Genomic DNA, 26,349 nt, shown 5'->3' with positions numbered 1-26,349 from the left:
TATATATATATATATATATATATATATGTTTATTTATTTATTTTTTGTTAGCATTAAAAGCTGTACCAAGAAAAGCTGCGATAAAACTTCCCATCCTCTGTCTCAAGAGGTGGAACCAAACACACGACAAACAACTTCAGTCACACAGAAAACACCAGAATGACCCCATTACAGTCCTGACCTGAGCAGGACAACCATATCAACCAGTCAACGCAGCAGCAACTTTAAATTACAAGTTCGAAGAGATGAGTTTTAAGTTTAAAGTGTAGAAGAAGAGAAGATATTTAAACAAAAATGCAGTCGTGGGGGCTCAGTTCTGTTCTCTTCACACTTCTGTCACTCTGTGTGTGGACAACTGAGAACAATGTCTCCCTGGAAGACTCATTCCTGCTAGACCACAGACAACAATGAAGGCATCAGAAGGCTGCAGTAAGGAGGAAGCGCAATCCCTATGGACCGCTCCAAACCTACAGTCAGCTACATTTGGAATAACTGAACTACCTGGTTTAATTAATTGTTCTTTTTTCAGTTGTTTGTGATTTAAGAGCATATCATATGTACAGTATCTTTGTGACAGATATGAACATCAGCAATCTGAGTTTCATCAGTGTCTGTCCCTCTGAAATATAGTTAACCAACGCTTTCATCACACTCATCACCTGTGATTTAGACAATGGGTTTAACTAAAATTGCCTCTACAAACATCAACTCCCAGCACTGCAACAACACATGCATCAAGTACTTCAGTATCTCGAATTAAACCTTCATCTATTACTGTGTGCTGAGAGGACCAGCTGGCTTTGAGTCTGTGTCCCATTGTGTTAAATTGTACCACATGTGTGGTGGGACTGCTGCATACAGGACCCAAACTCAGACCCAAACCCAGGCAGAACCCAGGAAACAGGCCCGGAAAGTCAGGGCAAACTTTGAGCTAATTCTCAAACCAGCAATTCCTTTGTGATGTATTCATAGATCAAGATGTTTATGATATCATCAGAGGTCAGACACATCCCCTCCACATGAGGACACTGTGATACTGATAATTTAATGGCATTATAATTAATTATTCAACAGTGAGATGAGAATAGATATTGATCCGGTGCCATTTATGAAGTTGGAACCAGGATGTGGTTAGTTTAGCGTTCAAAAGACATGAACATCTCTGCAGCTGTTTAACATGTTGTAGCTGGTCAGTTGTCAGTTGCACAGCTGGTTCCCCTGGCATCAAAGGTTTGATACCTTCATAGATCAGAGGGAAGTTCTAGCATGCAGCTCTCCATGATGCATCAAAGGGAGCACAAATGAATAGCTGATCTAGGAATTTTTAGACTAGACAAACGTCTCAATATATTTTCGGGGCTAGGATGATCAAATTTCAAACAATGATCTGATACTGATTTCAAAACTTACAAAATTCAACACCTAAAGACATACATCTCTTAATATATCTTTTCTCGCTTGTTGTGGAACTGTGAATCTGTGACCAGTCTCATGGTGACAGAAATGTACATACAGTGGAGAGTATGTATTTGATACACTGCCAATTTTGCAGGTTTTCCCACTTGCAAAGCATGTAGAAGTCTGTAATTTTTATCATAGGTACTCTTCAGCTGTGAGTGACAGAATCTAAAACAAAAAGCCCAAAAAAAAAAAAGTCACATTGTATGATTTTTTAAGTAATTAATTTGCATTTTACTGCATGACATCAGTATTTGATCACCTAGCAATCAGTAAGAATTCCGGCTCTCACAGACCTGTTAGTTCTTCTTTAAGAAGCCCTCCTGTTCGCCACTCATTGCCTGTATTAACTGCACCTGTTTGAACTTGTTACCTGTATAAGAGACACCTGTCCACACACTCAATCAAACAAACTCCAATCTCTCCACATTGGCCAAGACCAGAGAGCTGTGTAAGGACATAAGGGATAAAATTGTAGACCTGCACAAGGCTGGGATGGGCTACAGGACAATAGGCAAGCAGCTTCGTGAGAAGGCAACAACTGCTGGCACAATTATTAGAAAATGGAAAGAGTTCAAGATGACGGTCAATCTCCCTCCGTCTGGGGCTCCATGCAAGATCTCACCTCATGGGGCATCAATGATCATGAGGAAGGTGAGGGCTCAGCCCCGAACTACACAGCAGGACCTGGTCAATCACCTGAAGAGAGAGCTGGGACCACAGTCTCAAAGAAAACCATTAGTAACACACTACACCGTCATGGATTAAAATCCTGCAATGCATGCAAGGTCCCCCTGCTCAAGCCAGCGCATGTCCAGGCCTGTCTGAAGTTTGCCAATGACCATCTAGATCAGTGGTACTTTTTTTCATCATTCCTCACTTTGAACCACTGCGGATTTTCAACCCCCACTTGACCCCCGTCGCCCCAACAAAATTTTTGACAAATGGCATTTAATTTTATTGAACTGCAGCTGTGAATCCTAGACCAAGATAGCTCTCATCATATTTTCTTTTCAGTTGGATTTTTGGTTGACTAGGCCCGTCTGTCTTGTGTGTATGTGATGGTGCTGTCTCTTTTATGGTCCACGTCACAAATTTATTCATGTTGCTCACGGTTACCTACTAACTTGTTGTCCTGCTACAAATATTGGCCCGCTGCAATTAACATCCCAATGTCAATCATTGTTTTTGCACTTTACATTTACATCTTTCTCCCGGTCTCCTAATGCTCAATCAGGCCCCACCTGTCAAATCTCCATCCTCCACCAGTGGGTCATGCCCACACTTTGAGAGGCACTGATCTCGAAGATCCAGAGGAGGAATGGGAGAAGGTCAAGTGGTCTGATGAGACAAAAGTAGAGCTTTTTGGTCTAAACTCTACTCAGTAGTGGTTGGAGGAAGAAGGATAAGCAGAACACCATCCCAACCATGAAGCATCTTTGGGGATGCTTTTCTGCAAAGGGGACAGAATGACTGCACCATATTGAGGGGAGGATGGATGGGGCCATGTATCGTGAGATCTTGGCCAACAACTTCCTTCCCTCAGTAAGAGCATTGAAGATGGGTCGTGGCTGAATCTTCCAGCATGACAATGAACCAAAACACACAGCCAGGGCAACTAAGGAGTGGCTCCGTAAGAAGCATCCCAAGGTCCTGGAGTGGTCTAGCCAGTCTCCAGACCTGAACCCAATAGAAAATCTTTGGAGGGAGCTGAAAGTCCGTATTGCCCAGCGACAGCCCTGAAACCTGAAGGATCTGGAGAAGATTTGTATGGAGGAGTGGGCCAAAATCCCTGCTGCAGTGTGTGCAAAACTGGTGAAGAACTACAGGAAATGTCTGTCTGTAATTGCAGACAAAGTTTTCTGGACCAAATATTCAAATACTGATGTCATGCAATAAAATACAAATTACTTAAAAACAATGTGATTTTCTGGATTTTTGTTTTAGATTCCGTCACTCACAGTTGAAGAGTACCTATGATTAAAAATGACAGTGTATCAAATACTTCTCCCCACTCTATTTGTAATAATGCACCAGGTTAGAGGAAGAAATTACAGCTTTAGTTATGGAAATCTATGAAACATCTGTGAAAATTACAATTCACCCTATTGAAGCTTTGCTCTGTTCAAACTGTCACAGAGGACAAAGACTCTGCATCTGAAAAATGAAGCCAAACAAGGCCACAAACCACCAGATGACGTCACACTGGTTCTGAGCAACGGTAACATGAGCACGGACAATGTCACATTAAGACCCAGGGTGAAAAGTACTCTACTCTTTATGTCCTTGGACACAGACATAACTTAAATTATTACTCTTGCAAATAGATTATCATACTTCTCAACATGCTGAGCTTCTTCATGGAGGAAGAAGCACGAAGAGACTTCATTTGGAGCTGCAGGTTTTGCAGCTGGTCAATGTGTCGCATTGACTTTTGCGCTGCACTGGAGTGTGACCTCAAATGGAGCCAGATGATACTCTTTGATCTTTGTTTTAATGTGTTTAATGTTTCAGTGACACATGGAGCCTGTGCTCAGATAAACTACACTCAGGTGAAGGAAAAGCAGAGTGAGGACTTAAGTCTGTATTTGATTAAAAAAAACAAAACAAACAAAAAACCTCACACCAGATGGAAATAAAATGAAGCTTTCATGCTAACATTCCTATGATGACAGTGAACCAAGCTTTTTAGAGTCACAAGGACCTCAGAGAGGCTGCTGATTGGCCGTAGCACTGCCAGCAGTCAATTTCTGCTTTGACGAAGCGTGGACAGGAGGAGGGGCAGCAGGTTGAGTGCAGGTCGATGCTCTTGCACCCCCAGAGCCACCAAAGCTCCTGCCAGGAGGGAGGTCACTCTAGGCAGGAAAGGGATCTGAGTGGGCATCACCTATAGTAACAAAGAGAGACAAAAGTCAGACACGAAGCTCTAATATTAAGTAACAATAGTTGTGTTAAAATAAAAGGGGGGGCACTGTGAATGACCAGTACAACAGCATTGCCAGAGGCAAATATTAATCAATGAATTAAACTAAATTGTAAATCATAGCCAGTCTCTCTGAAGTATGAAGAGATTAACTTAACGAAAATGTATGATTTGTAATTACAACCACTTAGAAAAGCTGCACTGAATCATCATGGTCATGGGTAGGGTTCCATGTTATACAAAATTATGTTGGCAGCTATTTTGATCCCAGATGGAATAATCATGTTTCCATTTTCAATGTGTTTTTCAAAAGGTGATGTGATTTTTGCTGGACCTTGTTGATTTATGGAGAATATGATCTTACCCTTTACCAAAATATAGCGGCATATACAGTGGGGCAAAAAAGTATTTAGTAAGCCACTGATTGTGCAAGTTCTCCTACTTAGATAGGTGAGGTGTATAATTTTCATCATAGGTGCACTTCAACTATGAGACAAAATGAGAAAAAAATAAAAATAAAAAAATAATAATCCAGGAAATCACATTGTAGGACTTTTAAATAATTTATTTGTAAATTATGGTGGAAAATAAGTATTCGGTCAATAACAAAAGTTCAACTCAATACTTTTGGCCCATTCCTCCATACAGATCTCCTCTAGAACAGTGATGTTTTGGGGCTGTCGCTGGGCAACACAGACTTTCAACTCCCTCCACAAATTTTCTATGGGGTTGAGGTCTGGAGACTGGCTACGCCACTACAGGACCTTGAAATGCTTTTTACAGAGCCACTCTGTTGCCCGAGCCGTGTGTTTGGGATCATTGTCATGCTGGAAGACCCAGCCACGTCCCATCTTCAATACTCTCCTTGATGGACGGTGGTTTTTGATTAAAATCTCACGATACATGGCCCCATTCATTCTTCCCTTAACACAGCTCAGACGTCCTGTCCCCTTTGCAGAAAAACAGCCCCAAAGTATGATGTTTCCACCCCCATGCTTCACAGTAGGTATGGTGTTCTTGGGATGCAACTCAGCATTCTTCTTCCTCCAAACACGACGCATTGAGTTTTTACCAAAAAGTTCTATTTTGGTTTCATCTGACCACGATATTCTCCCAATCCTCTTCTAGATCATCCATATGCTCTCTGGCAAATTTCAGACAGGTCTGGAAATGTACTGGCTTAAGTAGGGGAACACGCCTGGCACTGAAGGATTTGAGCCCCTCTCTGCGTAGTGTGTCACTGATGGTGGCCTTTGTTTCTTTGGTGCTAGCTCTATGCAGGTCATTCATCAGGTCCCTCCGTGTTGTTCAACGTTTTCATGATCATTTTGACCCCACAGGATGAGATCTTGCGTGGGGGCCCAGAACGAGAGAGATTATCAATGGTCTTGTATGGCTTCCATTTTCTTACAATTGCTCCCACAGTTGATTCATTCACACCAACCTGCTTGCCTAGGGTAGATTCACTCTTCCCAGCCTGATGCAGGTCTACAATTTTCTTCCTGGTGTCCTTCGATAGATCTTTGGTCTTGGCCATGGTTGAGTTTGCAGTCTGACTGTTTGAGGCTGTGGACAGGTGTCTTTTATACAGTTAACAAGTTCAAACAGGTGCCATTAATACAGGTAACGAATGGAGGACAGAAGCATTTCTTAAAGAAGTTACAGATCTGTGAGAGCCAGAAACACAGATGGCAAGCCTTTTCACCAAAAATCTGCCAGTATACCAAGGTTGTTTAATTGCAGGTGAAGCCACAAGTAAAGCCCAATCAACACCTTTCCATTGTTAATAGGTTTGCATTTTTTCTCCAGACAGAAAATGCACAAAATAATTTGATCAGCAATTGTGTGTTTTAAAAGTTATTTTGAAGCTCACCAAATGGCCATTGTGGCTCGGTGCAAGCCATTGGAAATTAAGTGTTCCTGAGCCCATGGGTACCATTGTAATGTTCTGACTGAAGGTCCTATAATAGTTTCATAAAGTATTGTAAATGTGTGTCGTCAGGTGTATCATGGGGTTGGGCTTCTTACCTTTTCAACTTTATGACAGTGAATGAGTCCATTCTTTCCAATGTAAAATGTAGAGAAAGCATCAAGTGACCTTTGAAAGACAACACGTGGATAAAGTTAAATAATAAACATTTCAAATCCCACTGGTCTGTTTGATGCATATTTCACTAAAAAGAACAGCCCTAGCCACAGCTCTAGTCTGTGGTGTGTTTTACCTGTACATATGAGACTTGTCTTTGCGATAGAAGCGCAGCAGCAACGTGTAGAAGGGAAGGCCCCTGATCCTCCAGCGAGCCTTGATGGTCTTGTCCTCCATATGCTTGGTAAGTTTCAGTACCTCAAGCCGAACATCGACATAGTAGCAGAGAAACAGCAGGCGCCACAGGTACAAAGTGAGCTGGTACAGCACCCGGCCTCTGCACCAACACACAGCAATAGTCATACAAAAGGCAACACAATCAGAGAGTGCATACCTGTAGTTAGCAACAAAGATGGAGCACATTCACCTGGTCTTAGTGTTCAGGAGGCCGTTGATGAATTCCACATCCCTTGAGTACATGCTGTAATCGTGTCCCTTCCCAAAGAAATTTGGAAGCTGCAAAGCAGGTAAAAAAATCCTCTACTCAGTATATAATAGATGCAACTAAAGTCCAATGCAACCTGCAACAACAACTCCACAATCAGTTCAAATCAGATCTTCACCCTGTCAAAATACAGATAGGCTCAAAACAGGGCTTATTCAGAAATGAAAGATGGTAATGTTAAATGTAATTGAGGAATTATTCAATTAGCAATCATTTGATTCAGTAAAGGACAATTTATACAAAAACAATTTGTAAATAGTTACAGGGCAACAGTAAACTATAGTTTTCTGATTCTAAATACAAAATATGAAATAAATAACCAAAAGGCTCGCTGTCTCTGACCTCCTTTCTATCCACATCTTCTAAGTCCTTTGTCTGTTGTTTGGCCAACATGAAACAATGGAAACTACGTTACTCACAACTTTTCTCCACATAAGTCTTCTATTTGGAACAATGAATGTATCACTAAAAGGAGCAAATCGCTATTTATACACTTCTGGTCTCCGAGGCTACCAGGAACATCCTCATCATGGAGCTGACGGTGCCATGGGAAGAACACTTGGGGGAGGCTCATGAAAGGAAAAGGACCAAATACGAACATCTGGTCATCAGCTGTCGAGAGCAGGGCTGGAAGGCTAAGTGCATGCTAAGTGCATGCCCATCGAAGTAGGCTGCAGAGGATTCATGGGACAATCACTCCACAGACACCTCGGTGTACTGGGCATCACAGGAGGAGCAAGGACCAGAGCCATCAAAAGCATCACAGAGGCAGCCAAGAAAGCATCGAGATGGCTCTGGATCCGGAGAGAAGGTCCATTGGGACAAGCAAATGCTACTTGAACACACAGCACGGTCTGATTAACCATGGTGGGGTTGCCTGAAGGAGGGTGTATGATGTTGAGAGACCCAAAACATCTGAGGAGATCAGGTTACATCACTGAGTCTCCAAGAGTAAATCTGGAGGCAGATCGTTCAGTTATCAGGCTCCTCTTCTATGGAACCAACTCCCAGCATCGGTCCGGGGGGCGGACTCATTAGTAACTTTCAAGACCAGGCTTAAAACTTTCCTGTATGACAGAGCGTACAGTTAAAAAGTCCTCTACTCTTTAGGTATGCTGCTATAGGCCTAGGCTGCTGGGGGAAGGACTGAGCTTCTCTCTCTCTCTCTCTCTCTCTCTCGCTTTCTGTCTCTCCCTGTCACCCTCTCTCCCTCTTTCTCTCTAACTCCCTCCTTGCATGCGCTGATAAAAACCATCCTTCTTAAAAAAAAAAAAACAAACAAAAAAAAAAACAAAACAGTTTCACCCAGTTCTAAGCATTTATACTGCATTTACTAACCATGTTCTGCCAAAGTCTCTGTCTCTCCCAGTTCCTCTCCTCTCTCTCCCTGTCCTCATCCTGCAGGTGGTGACTCATCTCCATCCCATGTTCCTGCAACACCTGCTGGTCCCATATAGCATGAATTCTGTATTACAGCTCAACTCCATGAACTTCATGCAACAACATGTTCCTGCCTACACCCCCCCCCCTCCAATGCCTGCCTGCCTGCCTGTCTCTCTCTCTCTCTCTCTCAACCCAACCGGTCGAGGCAGATGGCCGCCCCCCCCCTGAGCCTGGTTCTGCTCGAGGTTTCTGCCTCTTAAAGGAAGTTTTTCCTTGCCACTGTTGCCAAGTGCTTGCTCATCGGGGGATCTGTTGGGTCTCTTTAAATAAATTTATAAAGAGTTTGGTCTAGACCTGCTCTATATGTAAAGTGCCTTGATGTAACTTTGTTATGATTTGGCGCTATACAAATAAATCTGATTTGATTTGATTTGATTTGATGATGTGTTCAGGTGCATCAGACGATGTATTCAAGAACTTTAACTCAAATGGGCAACTGCTTAGTTATAAAGATTTTCTAACAGAAAGAGCATTCCCTATCAAATTCAAAGACTTTAGTTTGTAATAAACTGCATTCCCAATGGATAGAGTTGATGAAAAGCTATAAAAAACAGAATGTGCATAATCCAACTGTTGATGCCCTTGATGCCCTGGTATACACTCACCGGCCACTTTATTAGGTACACCTGTCCAACTGCTTGTTAACACTTAATTTCTAATCAGCCAATCACATGGCGGCAACTCAGTGCATTTAGGCATGTAGATATCGTCAAGACAATCTCCTGCAGTTCAAACCGAGCATCAGTATGGGGAAGAAGGGTGATTTGAGTGACTTTGAACGTGGCATGGTTGTTGGTGCCAGAAGGGCTGGTCTGAGTATTTCAGAAACTGCTGATCTACTGGGATTTTCACGCACAACCATCTCTAGGGTTTACAGAGAATGGTCCGAAAAAGAAAAAATATCCAGTGAGCGGCAGTTCTGTGGGCGGAAATGCCTTGTTGATGCCAGAGGTCAGAGGAGAATGGCCAGACTGGTTCGAGCTGATAGAAAGGCAACAGTGACTCAAATAACCACCCGTTACAACCAAGGTAGGCAGAAGAGCATCTCTGAACGCACAGTACGTCGAACTTTGAGGCAGATGGGCTACAGCAGCAGAAGACCACACCGGGTGCCACTCCTTTCAGCTAAGAACAGGAAACTGAGGCTACAATTTGCACAAGCTCATGGAAATTGGACAATAGAAGATTGGAAAAACGTTGCCTGATCTGATGAGTCTCGATTTCTTCTGCGACATTCGGATGGTAGGGTCAGAATTTGGCGTCAACAACATGAAAGCATGGATCCATCCTGCCTTGTATCAACGGTTCAGGCTGGTGGTGGTGGTGTAATGGTGTGGGGAACATTTTCTTGGCACCAATTGAGCATCGTTGCAACGCCACAGCCTACCTGAGTATTGTTGCTGACCATGTCCATCCCTTTATGACCACAATGTACCCAACTTCTGATGGCTACTTTCAGCAGGATAATGTGCCACGTCATAAAGCTGGAATCATCTCAGACTGGTTTCTTGAACATGACAATGAGTTCACTGTACTCAAATGGCCTCCACAGTCACCAGATCTCAATCCAATAGAGCATCTTTGGGATGTGGTGGAACGGGAGATTCGCATCATGGATGTGCAGCCGACAAATCTGCAGCAACTGTGTGATGCCATCATTTCAATATGGACCAAACTCTCTGAGGAATGCTTCCAGCACCTTGTTGAATCTATGCCACGAAGAATTGAGGCAGTTCTGAAGGCAAAAAGGGGTCCAACCCGTTACTAGCATGGTGTACCTAATAAAGTGGCCGGTGAGTGTATATAGCTTGAGTAAAAAAATGCATTAATAAACATATTAGAGAATGTTTCTATAATGCTAGGAAAATAACACCATGAGGCAACCTTTTTTGTAATACTCTATTTGTAAATATTAATTGGCACAAGGCATGGCTTGATCCTTTTAGTTTGTATTACAAAAAAAAAAAAAAATCAGAGCATTAAATTAAAAAAAATATATAATAATACATATCCATCTAACACATATATTTCAAGATTCTGTGACATTGATAACAAGTGTACCTTTCATAAAACTGAAAGTGAAAGTGTAACTCACTTGTTCTATGGTTGCTCATATAGTAGTACATTTTGGAAAAAACTTGAGAACTATATACTGTGCAAAACAACATGTAAAATCAACATAGAAGGGAAGAACATTATTACTTATTTTGAATTTAAAGACAAAAGGATTTGCACTATTGTTGACTTTTATATTTTATTTGTTTATATGTTTATCAATTATGGCTGTTCATTTGGAGGTTTTTGGCCTTTGGTTTTTGCCTTCTGGCTCAGCTCCCTCTTCATCACAACAGTGAACGCGAACACAACACCGCCCCTACTGCACCGATTCTCCGGTCAATCTCATGCTCCATCTTACCCTCACTCGTGAACAAGATACTTAACTTTTTCACCTGGGGTAATTTCCTACCCGGAGTATGCATGCCACCGGTTTTCTGCTGAGAACCATGGCCTCCAATTTAGAGGCCCTGATCCTCATCCCAGCCGCTTCACACTTGTCCAGTGACAGCTGGAGGTCACAGACTGATGGAGCCAATAAGACCACATCATCCGCAAAAACCAGCGATGCAGCTCCCCGAACTGCAATCCTCCTCCCCCCCAAATACGCCTTGATATCCTGCCCATGAAAATCACAAACAGGATTGGTGATAAAGCACAGCCCTGGCGGAGGCCAACCACCACCTGAAACAAGTCCGACTTATTGCAGAGAACTCGGACACAGCTCTCACTTTGGGAATACATAGATTGGATGGCCCTCAACAAGGCCCCCCCTCACCCCATACTACCACAGCACCTCCCACAACATATCCCGAGGAACCCGGTCATACGCCTTCTCTAAGTCCACAAAACACATGTAGACTGGATAGGCATACTCCCAGGGCCCCTCCAGGATCTGGTCCTTTGTTCCATGACCAGGACGGAATCCGCATTGCTCCTCTTCAGAGGTTCGACAATCGGCCGGGCCCTCCTTTCCAGCACCTTGGAGTAGACTTTCCCAGGGAGGCTGAGGAGTGTGATGCCCCAGTAATTGGCACACATCCTCTGGTACCCTTTTTTGAACAAGGTAACCACCACCCCGGTCTGCCACTCCTTTGGTATTGTTCCAGACTTCCACACAATATTGAAAAGGCGTGTCAAGCACGACAGCCCCTCAGCCCCTGTTAACCCGGAGGAGAAAAAAATAAGTTTGACATATTGTGACTGTTTGCTGAACACTAAATATGTGCAGTAGCCATTTATGTTTGTTTTGGAAGCAGTCATTTCCTAGTTTGACAACTCAGAGCTATTTTTTTTCCCCCAAGTTGTTATGAATGCCTCATCATTGGCTGCTGGATCTCAACCAAGTTCTTCTGATTTGCTAGTGATGTCAATTCGGTAGAGCGGGAAACCTGCGTTATTACTCAATTGACTGATTGAACCTGACAATATCCCGTATCAAGTTGGTTTTTTTTTTTATGTTCAATTTCATTTATTGTTTAATCAGCAACACTAGCTGGAGATCGTTCACTGCCCCAGAATACTTTAAGCCCTGTCAAAAGAATGAAGAGTATTTATCTATAGCACACAACTCTCACTCTCTATCGTTTTTAAAACTATGACAAGCAGCAGCAGATGGTCAACTGCTAACTACTGGTAGTGCATTGTGTCCACCTAGTGGTAATTTTGAGGGATAGAAATCACATTCTGTTTTTGCTTTTGCTTTTGCTTTAATTCAAGATCCAGTATCACATCGTCCTTTTGCTCCATAAATGTGCTCCACACACCAAAGCCCTGGGTAAACTGAACTATGGACCAGAGGGCCTAAGTGTGTAGTGGTTTTTGAACTGGACCTGGTCTGATATTGGAGTGAAACAAAATAAAGATTTCACAAATTCAGAAAGAAGTTAGGTTTCCCTTAACCCTCTATAACTGCTGAATAACAAGCTGACTTTAGCGTTCTGAGAGTCCCAAGGTCCTTGTACTTTGTCAGCAAACTAGTCACAAAACTGAAAAGTCTCTGACCCAAACAAGATGAAACTTAACAGGCATACATACATCAAAACCGTGACAATAGGCTACATGAGAGCTTTTATCCGAAGGTGGCAAATTGTTTTTATATCAAACCTTTTAACTCTGTACTGAGCAACAGCTGCTGTTTCTGCCTGACATTAATAAGTCATAGTAGTTGACCTTTGACCTTTTAAATACAAAATTTAATTTAGGGCAGCAAGATTAATTGACTTTTAAGCTAAATTGCAATTAGCATATCTCAAAAGACTGCAGTGTTGAAAGTACTGCATGCAGTGAGTCAGACCCAGAGTAAAAGCCTGGCTTTCCAGCTTGTAAGACAGACATACTAATCAATGAAGTAAGCAGTTCTCCACGCTCCTCAATTAGAAGGGGCTTCAGCCAACTGTGCATACGCCCAGTTGGGAGGTGCAAGTTGACAGGTATTCATGTCACCCAACATGAAGACAGTTTGATCTGAATATAAAGTATGCAGCTTCTTTATTATTTGTCCCTGTAGACAAGTGGTACTTGGATTTTTCCAAACTCCCACAAAAAAACAAAATGGTTTAAAAGATCCCAACAGCAGCATGTAGTCTCTCATGCACTTTGAATTGAGTGGCCCATGAAGCATCTAATAGGAAGTACAGTCCTCAACCGATTTGTGGGATGTCACTTTATCACAGTCTACCCTGACATCCATCAAACCCAATGTCCGTGCTGTCCTTATGCAGCCATGTCTCGCTGAAGCAGATTAGGTTACTCTTTGGAAAATCCTCCTCAAGTCTGAGTTGCACTGTGATTCCATCAAATGTATTATTCAGTGATCAGACGTTACAATAAAAACTGGGAGCCACATTAAGAAGAAATACAACAAACCTTCACCAGCACTTGAAAAAGCTCAAAAAAATAAATAAATAAAAATCACAAATCAAATGCGATTTCTCTCAGAAAAATAAAAAAACCAAAATACAAATAGACCAGCCCTAATGTCTCTGCGTCAATTTGTCTTTAAGGTAAATTTATCTTATGATTAATATAAATCTGACACAATTTCACTCTTCAAGCAATTGAGGTCATGGTACTGCAGCTCATTATAGTGTACAAGCAGCACTGTTCCAAGTAAATTATGCTATCCAAAAGTAAATAACCATTACTAAGGTAAACAACCAATCTCTATGTTAAGAAATATTATAATCAATGCAACAACAACAACAACAACAATAATAATAATAATAATAATAATAATAATAAGCGTAACTAACCTGTGCACTTGACAGTTTACACATTTTTACTCTCTACCTTAATTTCTATTGATTATGCCTTGTTTTTTTTATTTTCATGTAATTTATTATTAATTATTTTTGTGCCAAACATTACACCATTTAATATTTTGCAGAGTGTGTTTTTTGTTTCATCTTCGCTGCTGCAACAATGGAATTTCCCCACTGTGGAAAGGCACATAAATATGAATTTGATTATTTGTTACATACCTAAAGAAACCCAACATAAGCTATCTATACAAGAGAACATTTACTATAGGTCTGAAATTAACCCTGTGGGCAAGAGCCACAAACTCCACACAGGCCACAGCCTATAAACTAAATAGGGACTGTTCATTATTGTATGCAGTGTAATGCACCAGCACATTGCTGCCTTGCTACAGTTAGTGTTCCAACATAGCAGGATGAAACCTTTTGTCCTACACATGGATTCTTTGTCAGAGTCATCTGTTTAGTCTAACCGTTTACAAAAGTGGATGTAGAATCTGGCTCTAAAAAGTGAAGCCAATGCTTCACCAAAGTGTCTTAAATGCATACTTTATCTAATGACCATCAGGGGGAGAGTCAACTAGTTGTAAAAAGAAGTCAGACTGTATTGAAGTGTGTGTGAAAATGTCTATTTCTCACTTGATTTATTGGAGGGGTGGTGGTTACTGTGATTGACAGACATTACCACCCAATCATAATAGAGTACAGAGCCAGTACAATCCAGCCCTCGCTCCTCCATAGTTCAACCTTCTCCTCGAAATATGGTTTCTTCTGTTTTCAAAGAACGGATGCAGTAAAACATATTGGCTCCAGTCCTGCCTTCCATAAATACACATTAAAAACTTGAAGAAATTAATGTTGACACCTGCTACTGTGGTTGCATGTACACCTCATGTTACTGGATGTGTGGGTTCTCCCTTCATTATTTCGGAGCAGCAGTAAATTCAACTCTAGTGACACAGAATGCATTACAGCCATATCTCACACAGATCTGACAGAACACAAAACTTACAGGGTGATTACTATTGCTTCACTCTCATAATCCAAGCCTGCATCTTGTATTTATGCTGAGTCTATTTTCTTGGATTTAACATGGGAAATTGCCACTGTGTGTTGGTACTGAACATGAACCCTATGTTAGACAGAGAAGTGATGTTGCTGCTGGTAACAGCTAGACTTTATGGCACCCAGATGTTGCAGTCTTACCTCTATCCTCAGTCTTTCATACATGGAAGCCAGTTTCTGCTCTCCTTCGCCATCTCCTTCAGAGTGCTCCCCTTCTGCTCTCTCTATAAGGCTACACAGAGTGGTAGGACGGAGAAGAGGCAGCTCCACAGGCAGCTGCTCATGCTTGTTTTTCAGTCCAGTATCCTGCTTGGATTTCAGCCCGTTGCCATGCACCGGCTCAGTGCCTGGGCAGTGAAAACAATAAAAGTGCGAGCCAGACATGAATGGTGCAGGACATCTCTCCTTTTCAAACAGGCTTCTGAAACAGCCATGTTCTCTCTTCACAGCATCAACACTATGTCTCTTCAAGTTGTCCATGCTGATGTCGTCCTCTCTCCTGCCATCCACAGTGGTTATATGAAAGGAGAACTCAGAGGGCTTGTGAGCCCCCAGGGCAAGGAACTCTCCCAGTTTATTGTGCCCAAGGAGAGGGATCTCAAGCAGGGTGTGCAGGCCATCTGATTCACCCTGCCGCACCAGCACACACATACCAAGAGCCTCCTCCCAATCATCGAAGTTTCCTCCTCTCTGAGGCTGGCTGGATTTGTGGAATGGATGGGACAGCACCGGCTGCTTAATGTTCTGATATCTCAGGCTGTTTGGGGGTGCCAGGGCCCATGATGCACTGTTCAAAGGTCGTGTCTGACGAATGCACAACCAATCACCTGCCTGAAAGCACAATATAGAACCTGACAAATGATTGTGAACGTATACTTTTGTAAGAAGAATATCTGTGGACATACTGCGTTTATCCGCACATATTAATCAGACGTTGTCCAACATGATACTGATGCTGATTAAAAGATAAATTCAAACTCTGAGTCTCTTGTAGGTACAGGAGAGGTTTGGCTTAGATTGTTGTAAAAAGGACACAGGTGGCCTTACTCTTATAAAATCAGTTTCAACACTGATGTTATATTTGATCAAACCTTTTTTATTGAAATATTTTTGGGGGGTTATTTTGTCTTCATTTCAATTTGTAAGGGGCAGAAAGGCCGACAGGAAATAGGGAGAGAGTGATGGGAATGAGCTGAAGCAGAAGTACTGGGCTGGAATCAAATCCAGGAAGTTGCGAAAACATGGCATGTGCACTGACCACTCAACCTGCCATGCTGCCACATTTGATAAAATGTTTATCTGCTGCTCCTAACCATCACAACTGGCGTTAAACAATGACTTTGCATGTTGCTCAAAAGTTGAACAATTATTTTCTCCTAACTCCTGAAAAGTGTGAAGAGGACAGAGTTTTGAGTGCATCCTTTGTTTCTTAAAGTTTTGCAAGCCTCAGTACTTTAAAGTGGCATTTTTTCATCATGATACATAAAATAATATATTATTATTGCAGACATAATTTTGATTAGAAGGCTCATTTTACATTTGATTTTCACAAAAAAAAAAAAAAAAAATGTTAAAAGAACAAAAACATCTTCCTTTCTAACTAGAGAAGATTATTCATCAGCCAGGGTGCCTCACACATTTGTGCTCCTGAGATTTTGATATTCTTATTGGTCATGTTGTGATTTTCATCATATTTTAATGTATTGTGCAGCCCTAACACACTAACATGACCATATGTATGCTGGTTGAACCTTAAGCACAAAATCACATATAAAATGATGATTACCTGAGAGCCAGTCCAGCTCTGTTTTGTGATGGGTTGCTTTCTGCCATGGCCACGGACACAGCCCACCCAGAAAGCAACACCCCCTCTACTCACAGCCATTCACAATAGGGGCCGAGGCAACCCCAGTCACAAGCTTAGCATCACCCACTGCACAGAGGATGTCTCAAGGACACACGCACACAGCGTCTCTTTAGGACTTTGTTGCTCTGAAATACTTCCAGCTACAGCAGCAAGTTTTCCTCCACGGCAAACCTGACACGAAAGAGCAGAGAATGCAGTGCTAGTTAGTTAGGACCCTAGAGTTTTCCCCCAGGCATCAAGAAATTTTCAACCCACAGTGTGAAAATCTTTCTGGTTTTCTCTACAATATGTGATTAAACTCCTTTGAAATGTTTATTCATTGCCTGGTCAAAACCAAATTCACTTTGGGTGGGTTTTATTTTTCACTATTGTTGACACTTTGCAGATGAAAAATTAATCGAGAAATTAAATGAGGAAATTCATCTTTAGTTGCAGCCCTCATTGGGACAGAGGATAAAATTGTCTCAGATGTAACATTACATATTCATATTTTTACGATTGGCATAGGTAATTTCTGCTGTGTTTATGTTTCTGTTGAGCCTTCATACTCATGGTCCCAACAATTAAGCTTTGTGTTTTTTTAATTGCAAGACTGAAGCTGGGCTATGAATAGACATGAAAAACAGACTAAAGACCCCGTAGAGGTGAGGGGTATAAATCTCTGAGTTTTGTCACTTTGTGGAGCAGCTTTTACAGCACTGTCATCTGATCCTTTAACGTACAGTTAATATGTGCACCCCTCAAGAGATCAAAATAATAGCAGACTCATATTGGCTCCTTGTTTACATTAAAGAGTGCCACTGTGGTAAATACAAATGGGTCAAGCCAGATTTAGTTTAACACACTGATGGATTTTTCTGACTGAGGAATTCTGAGCCAATGTTGGGAGCACATGACCTACAGCTGACCACAAGTTTATAATCAGAGACTAAAGAATGACAGTAAAGCTGGACGCTAACATGACTATAAACTGTTTCACAAGACTGCGCCCTTACAACCTGTGAGCAAGAACAGGATCTTCAATATGCAAGACTCGACTTTGTACTTTGTATTCAGCACGATAGGCATTACTGATGGCATGACGCTTTTTTCATGTCTGGAAACACGACCTGCCCTTCACAATGTCCTGCAAACATAACAAATTGCGTTACTAAATGCCCTCTGATCATTAGCTAGGTTATTTTTGGCCATCACACCATTACTGAATCAATTCATTGTGAGCAAGTAATCCCCCTGAGGCAACTGAAAAGAGACTAAATACAACAATTATAGTTTTAACTAAATTGCAGAGAAGGGATGATAAACGCCACTCTGTTCGCATTATGCTTGTGTTTAATGTCAAGCACTGAGAACGTTGAATTGCACATTAGGTTGCTTTTAAAGACTGCTAGGTTACATGTGTAAAACGCAATAGCCTCCACAAATAGCTGGAACATAGGGTCGACATATCTTCCCTTAACCGTTGACACTGCCGCCCATACTGCTAGCTAGCGCTGTCTACCCATCATGACACCCAATCATACCAGCTAGCTTGCTAGGCTAGGTACTGAGCAGCTAGCCGCCGGCTCGTCTAACGTCCCTGTAAAGTTACCTTCTGGCAGGAAAAAAACCCAGTGAAATGTGTCCAGCTGCGGCGTTTCTCCGCGGAGACAGGGTAGGCCGTTATGGGCAGGTTTGTGTTGATAACAAACTAGTCAGCATTACTTAGCTAACTCACATAAATGTCATTCCAGCCAAATTGTGTCCTTGCACGACCGAACACAACTCATGCAGCCAATGGCAGAGCGGCTTTCACTGAAACTGGAAACACTGCTGCAGCCCAGACACCACAGCTCCTTCTTTTGCTAATGACGGCTGGAAACCAATGGTAAGGCTCTTTAGCGCTTCCCGCTGGGGAAATGGCCAGGGTGAATAACGCTGAAATTTAACAAGAATCATATATAGCTCAAGCAAGTTACCGTGTTGTAACCAATCCTTTCTCTTAAGATGATAACGTTTAATGTTTAGTTTTCTACCACTTACTTGTTCTGAGTTACCTCTGTAGTCTTGCTTTCTGAGTAAAGATGAAAATGAAATCTATATGAAAATGTTCCTATTTCTCCCTTGATTAATTAGCTCAGTATACATTTTCCCTAATTGGTCTGTGGTCTCAGTCATTAGTGTCAAGTCTTCAATTCTTACATTTTTTAAGTGATGGCCACTTTTAGGTCTCTGTCTCTGTGATGTCCAGGGTGTACCCCCTCCCTCACCCAATGCGAGCTTGGATTGGTTCCAGCACCCTTCATGACCTGGAAACGGATATGCGGTAGAGCATGAATGAATGAATAAATGTTAGCAGTGACACTGTGTGGCAATTACAGGTAATTCATTCAATACAGAGAAATCGTGTGCCGGTGACTGTTTGATTTTTGATTTTTTTTTTTTTTTTATTCCCTCTTTCGGCTTTTCCCTGTTTGGGGTCGCCACAGTAAGTCAGCTTCCTGAGACTGTCATGATTGTTTGGCTACAGTTTTACTCTGGATGCCCTTCCTGACACAACCCTCACATTTATCCAGATTTGGGACCTGCACAAGAGTACCACTTGTGCCTGAGGTAAGTCCATGTATATGTGAGGAAATTGAACCCCGATCTCTCGCATACAAAGCATACATAATCAACACTATATTAATAACCAGGCTCAGATATTGGTCAGGTAAAAAAAATGTGTAGCAAAATGTAAATATACTTGTATAAAATCTGAAAAGGAAAGATAATAAAGAATCAAAATTAAAGGGCTCCAGTCCAAGATCAATGATAGAAAATCTCATGGAGGACATAAAGCAAATCAGACTTCTGTTTCATGAATTAATAAGATAGAGTCATTCATATGATGGATATTGAAGTTACACCTGTATAGCATGGTTTCTCCTTTCAAAATTCAAACCTTGCTTCTTGAGTTAAACTTTAAACTGTATTTTTTACAGTTCAACTTTGATCTGATTTTGTAGGTTATGTATGTATAAATTAAAAGTGCATGTTAGTGGGGACATGTGGAAGAAACCCAAATTTAATATTTCATCAGATCAATATTTAACCAAGACCAATACTATTCTGCGACCTTAACTTCTTTCTGTGAACATTTGCAACAGGTAACACATTTGACACATTTTGAGGATGTTTTGGGGACGTTTGCAGTAGAAAATGAATGAATGAATTTCCTCCGAAATTTTGAGAGTGCCTTGGGGAGCTGTTGCCGGGGGATGGAATGCTGTGTCTGTCACTCAGTAATGTATGAATACAATGAATACAAACAATATTGATTTAAATTTTTTGAATTTGTGTTTGTCTGCCTGTGTGTGTCTGTTCTTGTATGCCACTCATCGTGTGTGTCTCTAAATATCTGTCTGTGTGTATTTGTAGTGGATTTAAGATCGTCCACAAGATGACAGATGCAGTCACCGGTAGATCAGTGGTAGATCTGCACATTTATTCTATGAAACAGTAACACAGGGCAAGTCTGTACACGTACACAGGGCAGCAGAGTCTCTCTCTGTCTCCATAACAACAGCTTCCCAAGTTTTTTTCTTGTTCAAATTTACTGCCATAAACAAAATGTGTGCAGAATGAAAATTTATGCATTTTGCAGTAATTGTAAGAAAGCAACAATAAAATCAAAACAAAAATAATCAGTGGATAAAACTGAAATACTCTGCAACAAAACTTTTTTTTTATACTAAATGTCTCTCATCTAGTTTGGTATTTCTTCAGTAGAAAAATAAAAATAAATATTCAATAAAGATCTCACTTTCCTCTGTCAGGCTATTAACCAATGCAGCTTTTACATATAAGTACACAAAACTATTACAGATAACGGTTGAAAACCATCACGCACCCATGAAACAGTAGCACAGAGCAAGCCAATACGGACACACAGGGAAGCAGTCTCTCTCTGTCTCCTGACTAGGGTCAGAGAATTTGCAAATGAGGCAATTTTTAACACAAATAATGGATGTTTTAAACCAAGACAAATTAATTTTAAACAAGCTAGCTTAAACAAGACAAACAGCAGCAGAACGCACGTCTCGCCATGACAATAGCTTCCCAAGTTTTGCCGAGAGTCTGCACCGACGTCAATTACGTTACGCTTTATAGAACTGTTGTACTGCCATGTTAATTAAGCCCCCGGCCATGCTACAGGTGAAACAGAACCATACAGATATTCAGCAATATAACCTATACACACAACAAATATCACACACAGGTTTTGAGAATGTTCATTAAAATTAATACAAATAAAAACTAAATAAACAACATACTGGCTCAGCTAAATATATATATATATGTGCGTGTGTCTGTCTGTGTTTCAGTTGATAAACTGACACATATACATGGACTTAACCCTGTCTGTCTGTGTGTCAGTATCTGTGTGTATTTGTATGTCTCTTATTGTATATCAGTGTGATGTGTGTGTGTGTGTGTGTGCAGTTGATCAACTGCACTCATATCAGAGGAGTCTGCACCTCAAGCACACACACACACACACACACACACACACACACACCTGCAGCTGTCACCTGTAGCTCCATGGTTGTCAGGACAACACCCTGAGAGCAGAGGCAAAGAGCCCAAAATCAGCTGATTTTTGGCCTGCTGAAGCCCTCAAACTGGGGTAACTTACGGCAAAATGGTAACTCCTATCAGAGAGCTGACTAGCCTAAAACGTGAACAATACATCAATGTAAAAAACTGAGATAGTTCTGATGTTCTCCTCAGAAATTGTAATGGAACAAATTAGAGAAATAGATGGTGGACATGTCTTCCAAAGGCTCACAGATCAAATTCTGTTTGACTCACTGTTAAAAGTAGACAGTTTGTCTGAAACAGGACAAAAATCTCTGTTACTTTGGAAAAAATGGTGTGGCTGCTCAAACTATGTGGCCATGAGGATGATTTATGATTTATATTTTTTTCAAATAATTTTCACCTCAGTTCTCTCTAACTAAACTAAATATCACTCTACCTCTGAACATTCCATGCCACACTCATTATAAATTGAAAATCAAGCATGACACTTGTGAACATGTGTTGCCCAAGCAGTGTGAAAGATATAAATGACTGAAAACTGTGACAAATAGACAAGAATCATTTAAGTCTGTAGCTGTAACTACGGGGAAGAAGTTGTGAGTCAAACTACACTCAAAAAGTGTAATAGACGGCCATTCTTTTTTGGCCACTTTTTAGGCCACCAAAAACCAGGCCTCACATTTTGACATTTGACACATTTACTGTGTTTTTCTCAAAACCCAAGGACAAGTGAGGAATCAAAGATTTGACGGAAGAGGAAGACATACACAGGATAGCAATGGTGGATGGAACTCTATAGCTAATGCTATTGAGGTTCATTTACTCTGTGCTGGGCCATGAGGAATTATTAATAATGACTGATGAGAAATCTCACATAAACGGGCTTTTTCAATCAATCGAGCAAATTCAACTCAATAGCGTAACTACCCTGTGCTGAGATTTAAAGCAAAGCCAGGGTTTTCAGAGCAAGTTAACTCTAAGGCATGTGCTTTGTGGAGCTCTTGTGTCTCGAATAAATAGCAACATTCATACAGGCAGCGGCTCTCCTTAGAAAATAAATCGGGCTAAGACATAAACAGGGTCGAACTAAAAAATAGCGCTCGTGTACTCAATCTGTCCAGCATGTTTTTGAGAAGTTGTTTCTGTCCGAGTGACGGAAACAGGTGACGGGCGTGAGCGTCTACTCGTGCGCGTTCGACTGTGCGCGCGACCGCGGCAGGCGTTGTCCACCGCCAATCACAGGGCGAAAAGGATCCGAGTCAAGTCATTGATAGTTGGGCTGAATAAAGTCGGAAAACTGAACGAATCCTTTCATAATAAAAGCATGGGATCGACCCATAGTATATTAGGAAGTGGTGTATTACCAAAATAGAACGTCTGAAACCAGAGAAATTTGTTCAAGTGCCTTACAATTACAATTTTATTTATTTTGTTATTTTTGATTTCTAAAACGTCAGAAATTACAGTAGGCCCATGTTTTGGAATGGCACTAATTTGAACAACCACAAATATAAACAAAAAAACTACTCATTGTTCTTTCTGAACCAATTAGATTAGTCGATTTTATTTGAATTGATTTATAGTCCCTTATTACCCTTTTACAGCAATTTATTGAGGGCGTCCTTCACAATTGAGTTTGATGACTTGAGAAAGGGGAAAAAAGAATTTTAACCATTTGCTAAAGGGCAGGACATTCTACTGTTTTGGCGCTTTATTTTGAAAAGCACTTGCTCAAACGCTACTGCAGAGTGCTTAGCTTGACTTTCCTGTAGAGTGGAGGGGTGTGTGTGTGTGTGGGGGGGGGGGGGGGGGGGTCCTTCCAGCTGGGTGTCTCAGTTGATGTGAGGATATGAGCGGAGCACCAGCAGAGACTGACCAACTGTGGATACTGACCCTCATGGACTCACAATTTTGTCAAGGTAAGTTGACTATGACTGCTGTCATCAGACACCTACAATCAATTTACCCTGAATGTGACAATTATACGATCACCTAAAATGACCCTTATATGTAAACGTCTGTGCCATTTAAACTAATGTGATCTGTTCAGATTGAATACATTTGAATAGCATATGAAATAATTTTCATGAACACATGCTGGCTCCACATTTTAAATCCAAGACTTCTGTGAGGAATTCTGACAGTTAATAGCCTGTCAGGCTTGAATCAGAAGCTAATACTTATCCACTAAAGAGTCCACAACTCTGTTGGGCCTGCTAACCAACTGTAGAAGTCAGGATTTTATTGTAGACAAATCCCTTGCATACCAGCCACTCATAGCAGATTTAGCATTTATCAATATGGCTTTGTGGTTTGTTACAGATGCCTTCTAGGTGCACAGGCATTTGATAATTTACAGATTTAATTGTATATGCCCTTATCCATTCCATGTAAGAGACAGTCAGTCAGTGTTGCCAAGCAACACCTTTTTTAAAGCTATATCTCCATGTCAGTCTGCAGGGGTGTTGTTAAAATAGCCCCGCTCTGATCGGTCTCAGAGGACTGGATAAACAGTGTAATCTAAAATTTCAGTGGGAGTGAAATCTTTCATCCTGTTGTTAACTGATTCACAAAGTTAATAGAAATTAGTGTATGAATTCTCTGGTGCTGTTTGTGGCTCTGTATGTGCAAATGGACCACATCCACCTTGCTGTTTTATTTCTGATTCGTCTAATACTGCCAGAATAATGCAAAGCTCTGTGGTCCAGAGGGAGTTGGGGATATAGTTAGTTGTCGGTGTTTTGTAATGCAATAGGCTAACGGTTGTTTGTGTGCTCTGACTCATTACGCATACTGTTTTGACCCCATCAGGCTTGAGCAGCATGCCCAGGGGATATAGATCAGCGTGGTGAATATTTGGTGACGTATCCTGCTCTGTGTAAGAAGATGGGGAACGGATCATCAGATCATCATTCTCTCTTCCCCTGCCTCCCTTCCTTCCAGGCTCTTCACATTGTCATTCTAGGACTCGACTCTGCAGGCAAGACCACCGTACTATATCGCCTGCGTTTCAATGAGTTTGTCAATACCGTCCCAACTAAAGGTTTTAACACAGAGAAGATCAAAGTGTCTGTTAAAGGCAGCCGACAGACTGTGTCCTTCCACTTCTGGGATGTAGGGGGCCAGGAGAAGCTGCGGCCTCTGTGGCGTTCTTACACGCGCTGTGCTGATGGCATTGTGTTTGTTGTGGACTCGGTTGATACTGACCGCATAGAGGAGGCAAAAACGGAGCTACACAAGATCACGCGTCTGGCAGAGAACCAGGGCGTGCCAGTTCTGGTGGTGGCTAACAAGCAGGACCTGAGGAATTCACTCAGTCTGTCTGATACAGAGAGCCTGTTGGCACTTGGTGAGCTCAGCTCAGCCACACCTTGGCATCTTCAGCCTGCTTGTGCCATCATTGGTGAGGGATTGCAGGAAGGTCTGCAGAAACTCCATGCGATGATCATGAAAAGGAGAAAGACACAGCGGCAACAGAAAAAGAAGAGATGCTGTAATAAGAGTGGGAACTATAAAGTATGAGCTTAATGTAAGCCAGAGAACGACTGTGCGTTGCACACAGCCATCTGGTTGATTGTGTTTGCTATGAAAGAGGCACCAAAAGTCCTGTCCAGTTATTTGGCTGCCCATTTTAGGTCTGCTTGACCAACTTTGAACATTTGAGTACAACTGTGTAGGTCAGCCAGTGTTTGGCACCCACAGAGGACAGAGGGACTGGGCATGCTTATCAGACTTTGGGTGCCAGCATTCTTTTCAGCAACATGGCAGTACAACAGTTCTATAAAGCAGCAAGCTATGAAATTTACATTGATCTCACTGAGAGGACACTGAGGACACTGAATTTTGCTTTTTGTTATCAGTTGGAAGATGTGCTGCTTTTATGATTTTATATTTCTATTCAGAATAAATAAAGAGAAAGTTGATCAAGTTGATAAAAATTCTTGATGTCAGGAAATCTGTGGTTTGAAAGAGTGCTGGAAAATTATTCTTAAGGAAAAGTTTTGTTTTTATTCAAGTGGATGTAAAAGAAAATGTGTAAAAATATATCTCTACAGTTGGGCTCTTACAGCCTGCGCATACAGGTGACTCCTCTTCTGCTCAGCTCAGAAACCAAATGGGTGTCATCATGGTGGCTTGACACTTCGGCTGCCCCATATACTTCCAAATCTGGAGTCTTTTAGTTCTAATCCAACTGAAAGATTTTCTGTGCACCACACATGCATCACATCTGTCCAGATGTGAAAGTGTTATCTTACAATCATGATGTATATGGGCCAGATCTGAGCCGTGACAATGGGTGCATGCTAGGCCAGGGAGAAAAATACATGATAACCCAAATACAAGCCAGGTGTATTTTTCTGTCTGATATTCTCCTCTGCACAGTGAGTTACAAAAATCAGTTATTCCTTGTCTGAAGGTCACTCTCACAGCCACACAGAATTTAAAATAAAACTGAGCATGATAACCTTCATGCCCCTGCAATGGACTGGTGACCTGTCCAGAGTGTACTCCACCCTCACCAAATGTGTAATAAGATTGGCTCCAGCAAACCCCGCGACCCAGAAATGGATAAGAGGTAGAAGATGAGTGAGTCATGAGTGAGCAATTATAAGCTTCATGAAAGAGGATTTATTAAAAGACTGCAGACTGCACCAGGTTTAACAAGATGTCCATCCATCCATCCCTCTTCTACCACTTTTCTGTTTTCCCAGGTCACAAGGTGCTGGAGCCAATCCAATCCCAGCTCACTCTAGATGAGGGCGGGGTGAAAAACAACCGCTTGCACTCACACTCAATTTAGACAATTTACCACTTAACCCAAACATGATGTCTTTGGATGGTGGGAGGAAGCGGGAGTACCTGGATCAAACCCATGCAGGCACAGGGAGAACCACTATGCTGCCATGCTGCCCTGTTTAAGAAGATGTTCGAAATAAATTACCAACAAACTGTACAATAGTTTTTATTGGTTGCATGCACAGACCCCAATGTGTTGCTTTCCACACTGTTCTAATTTGGGAATATATTCATTGAAATAACAAAGCATATGCCTTTTAGCCAAAAGATACACTTCAGTAATACTAATGTTATCATCTAATATAATGAGCAGTGTACATTTGTACA

At 41.5% G+C, this 26,349-nt stretch overlaps 2 protein-coding genes across 7 annotated transcripts; one reads left to right on the top strand and one right to left on the bottom strand.

Annotated features, from left to right (window-relative positions):
- Positions 1–32: 32 nt before the first annotated feature.
- On the bottom strand, positions 33–18,481 carry c11h6orf136 (chromosome 11 C6orf136 homolog). Of its 6 annotated transcripts, none has more exons than XM_029514238.1 (8): positions 18,254–18,480; positions 16,582–16,833; positions 14,937–15,626; positions 6,895–6,983; positions 6,604–6,804; positions 6,410–6,479; positions 5,826–5,961; positions 4,211–4,345 (listed from the first exon to the last, which is right to left on the bottom strand). In XM_029514238.1, exons 2-7 carry the CDS (start codon positions 16,678–16,680, stop codon positions 5,845–5,847), a joined length of 1,266 nt encoding a protein of 421 aa, XP_029370098.1. In that variant the 5' UTR covers positions 16,681–16,833; positions 18,254–18,480; the 3' UTR covers positions 4,211–4,345; positions 5,826–5,844. The 6 variants fall into 6 exon arrangements, with proteins under 6 accessions (XP_029370095.1, XP_029370096.1, XP_029370098.1 ...); XM_029514241.1 differs by having other exon boundaries at positions 5,826–5,947; XM_029514237.1 differs by lacking the exon at positions 4,211–4,345 and adding an exon at positions 4,931–5,729 and having other exon boundaries at positions 18,254–18,481.
- Positions 18,482–23,069: 4,588 nt separating this feature from the next.
- Positions 23,070–26,282, top strand: LOC115050772 (ADP-ribosylation factor-like protein 4A). Its single transcript, XM_029513821.1, has 2 exons — positions 23,070–23,144; positions 24,037–26,282. The coding sequence occupies exon 2, from the start codon at positions 24,112–24,114 to the stop codon at positions 24,745–24,747; it is 636 nt and encodes a 211-aa protein (XP_029369681.1). The 5' UTR covers positions 23,070–23,144; positions 24,037–24,111; the 3' UTR covers positions 24,748–26,282.
- The last annotated feature ends 67 nt before the right edge of the window (positions 26,283–26,349 follow it).

Source organism: Echeneis naucrates, chromosome 11 (assembly GCF_900963305.1).
Source record: "Echeneis naucrates chromosome 11, fEcheNa1.1, whole genome shotgun sequence".
Classification (NCBI taxonomy): Eukaryota; Metazoa; Chordata; class Actinopteri; order Carangiformes; family Echeneidae; genus Echeneis; species Echeneis naucrates.
This window is presented reverse-complemented; position numbering and strand designations above follow the sequence as displayed.

Excerpts from the sequence above, each read along its gene's own strand:
- c11h6orf136 (XM_029514235.1), bottom strand. The coding sequence starts at position 16,680 with ATGGCTGTGAGTAGAGGGGGTGTTGCTTTCTGGGTGGGCTGTGTCCGT. Across the intron at positions 6,984-14,936 it reads ATGAAAGACTGAGGATAGAG|CTTCCAAATTTCTTTGGGAA; the intron begins GTAAGACTGCAA and ends CCTGCTTTGCAG. Across the intron at positions 6,480-6,603 it reads GACAAGTCTCATATGTACAG|GTCACTTGATGCTTTCTCTA; the intron begins GTAAAACACACC and ends TGTCTTTCAAAG.
- LOC115050772 (XM_029513821.1), top strand. The coding sequence starts at position 24,112 with ATGGGGAACGGATCATCAGATCATCATTCTCTCTTCCCCTGCCTCCCT.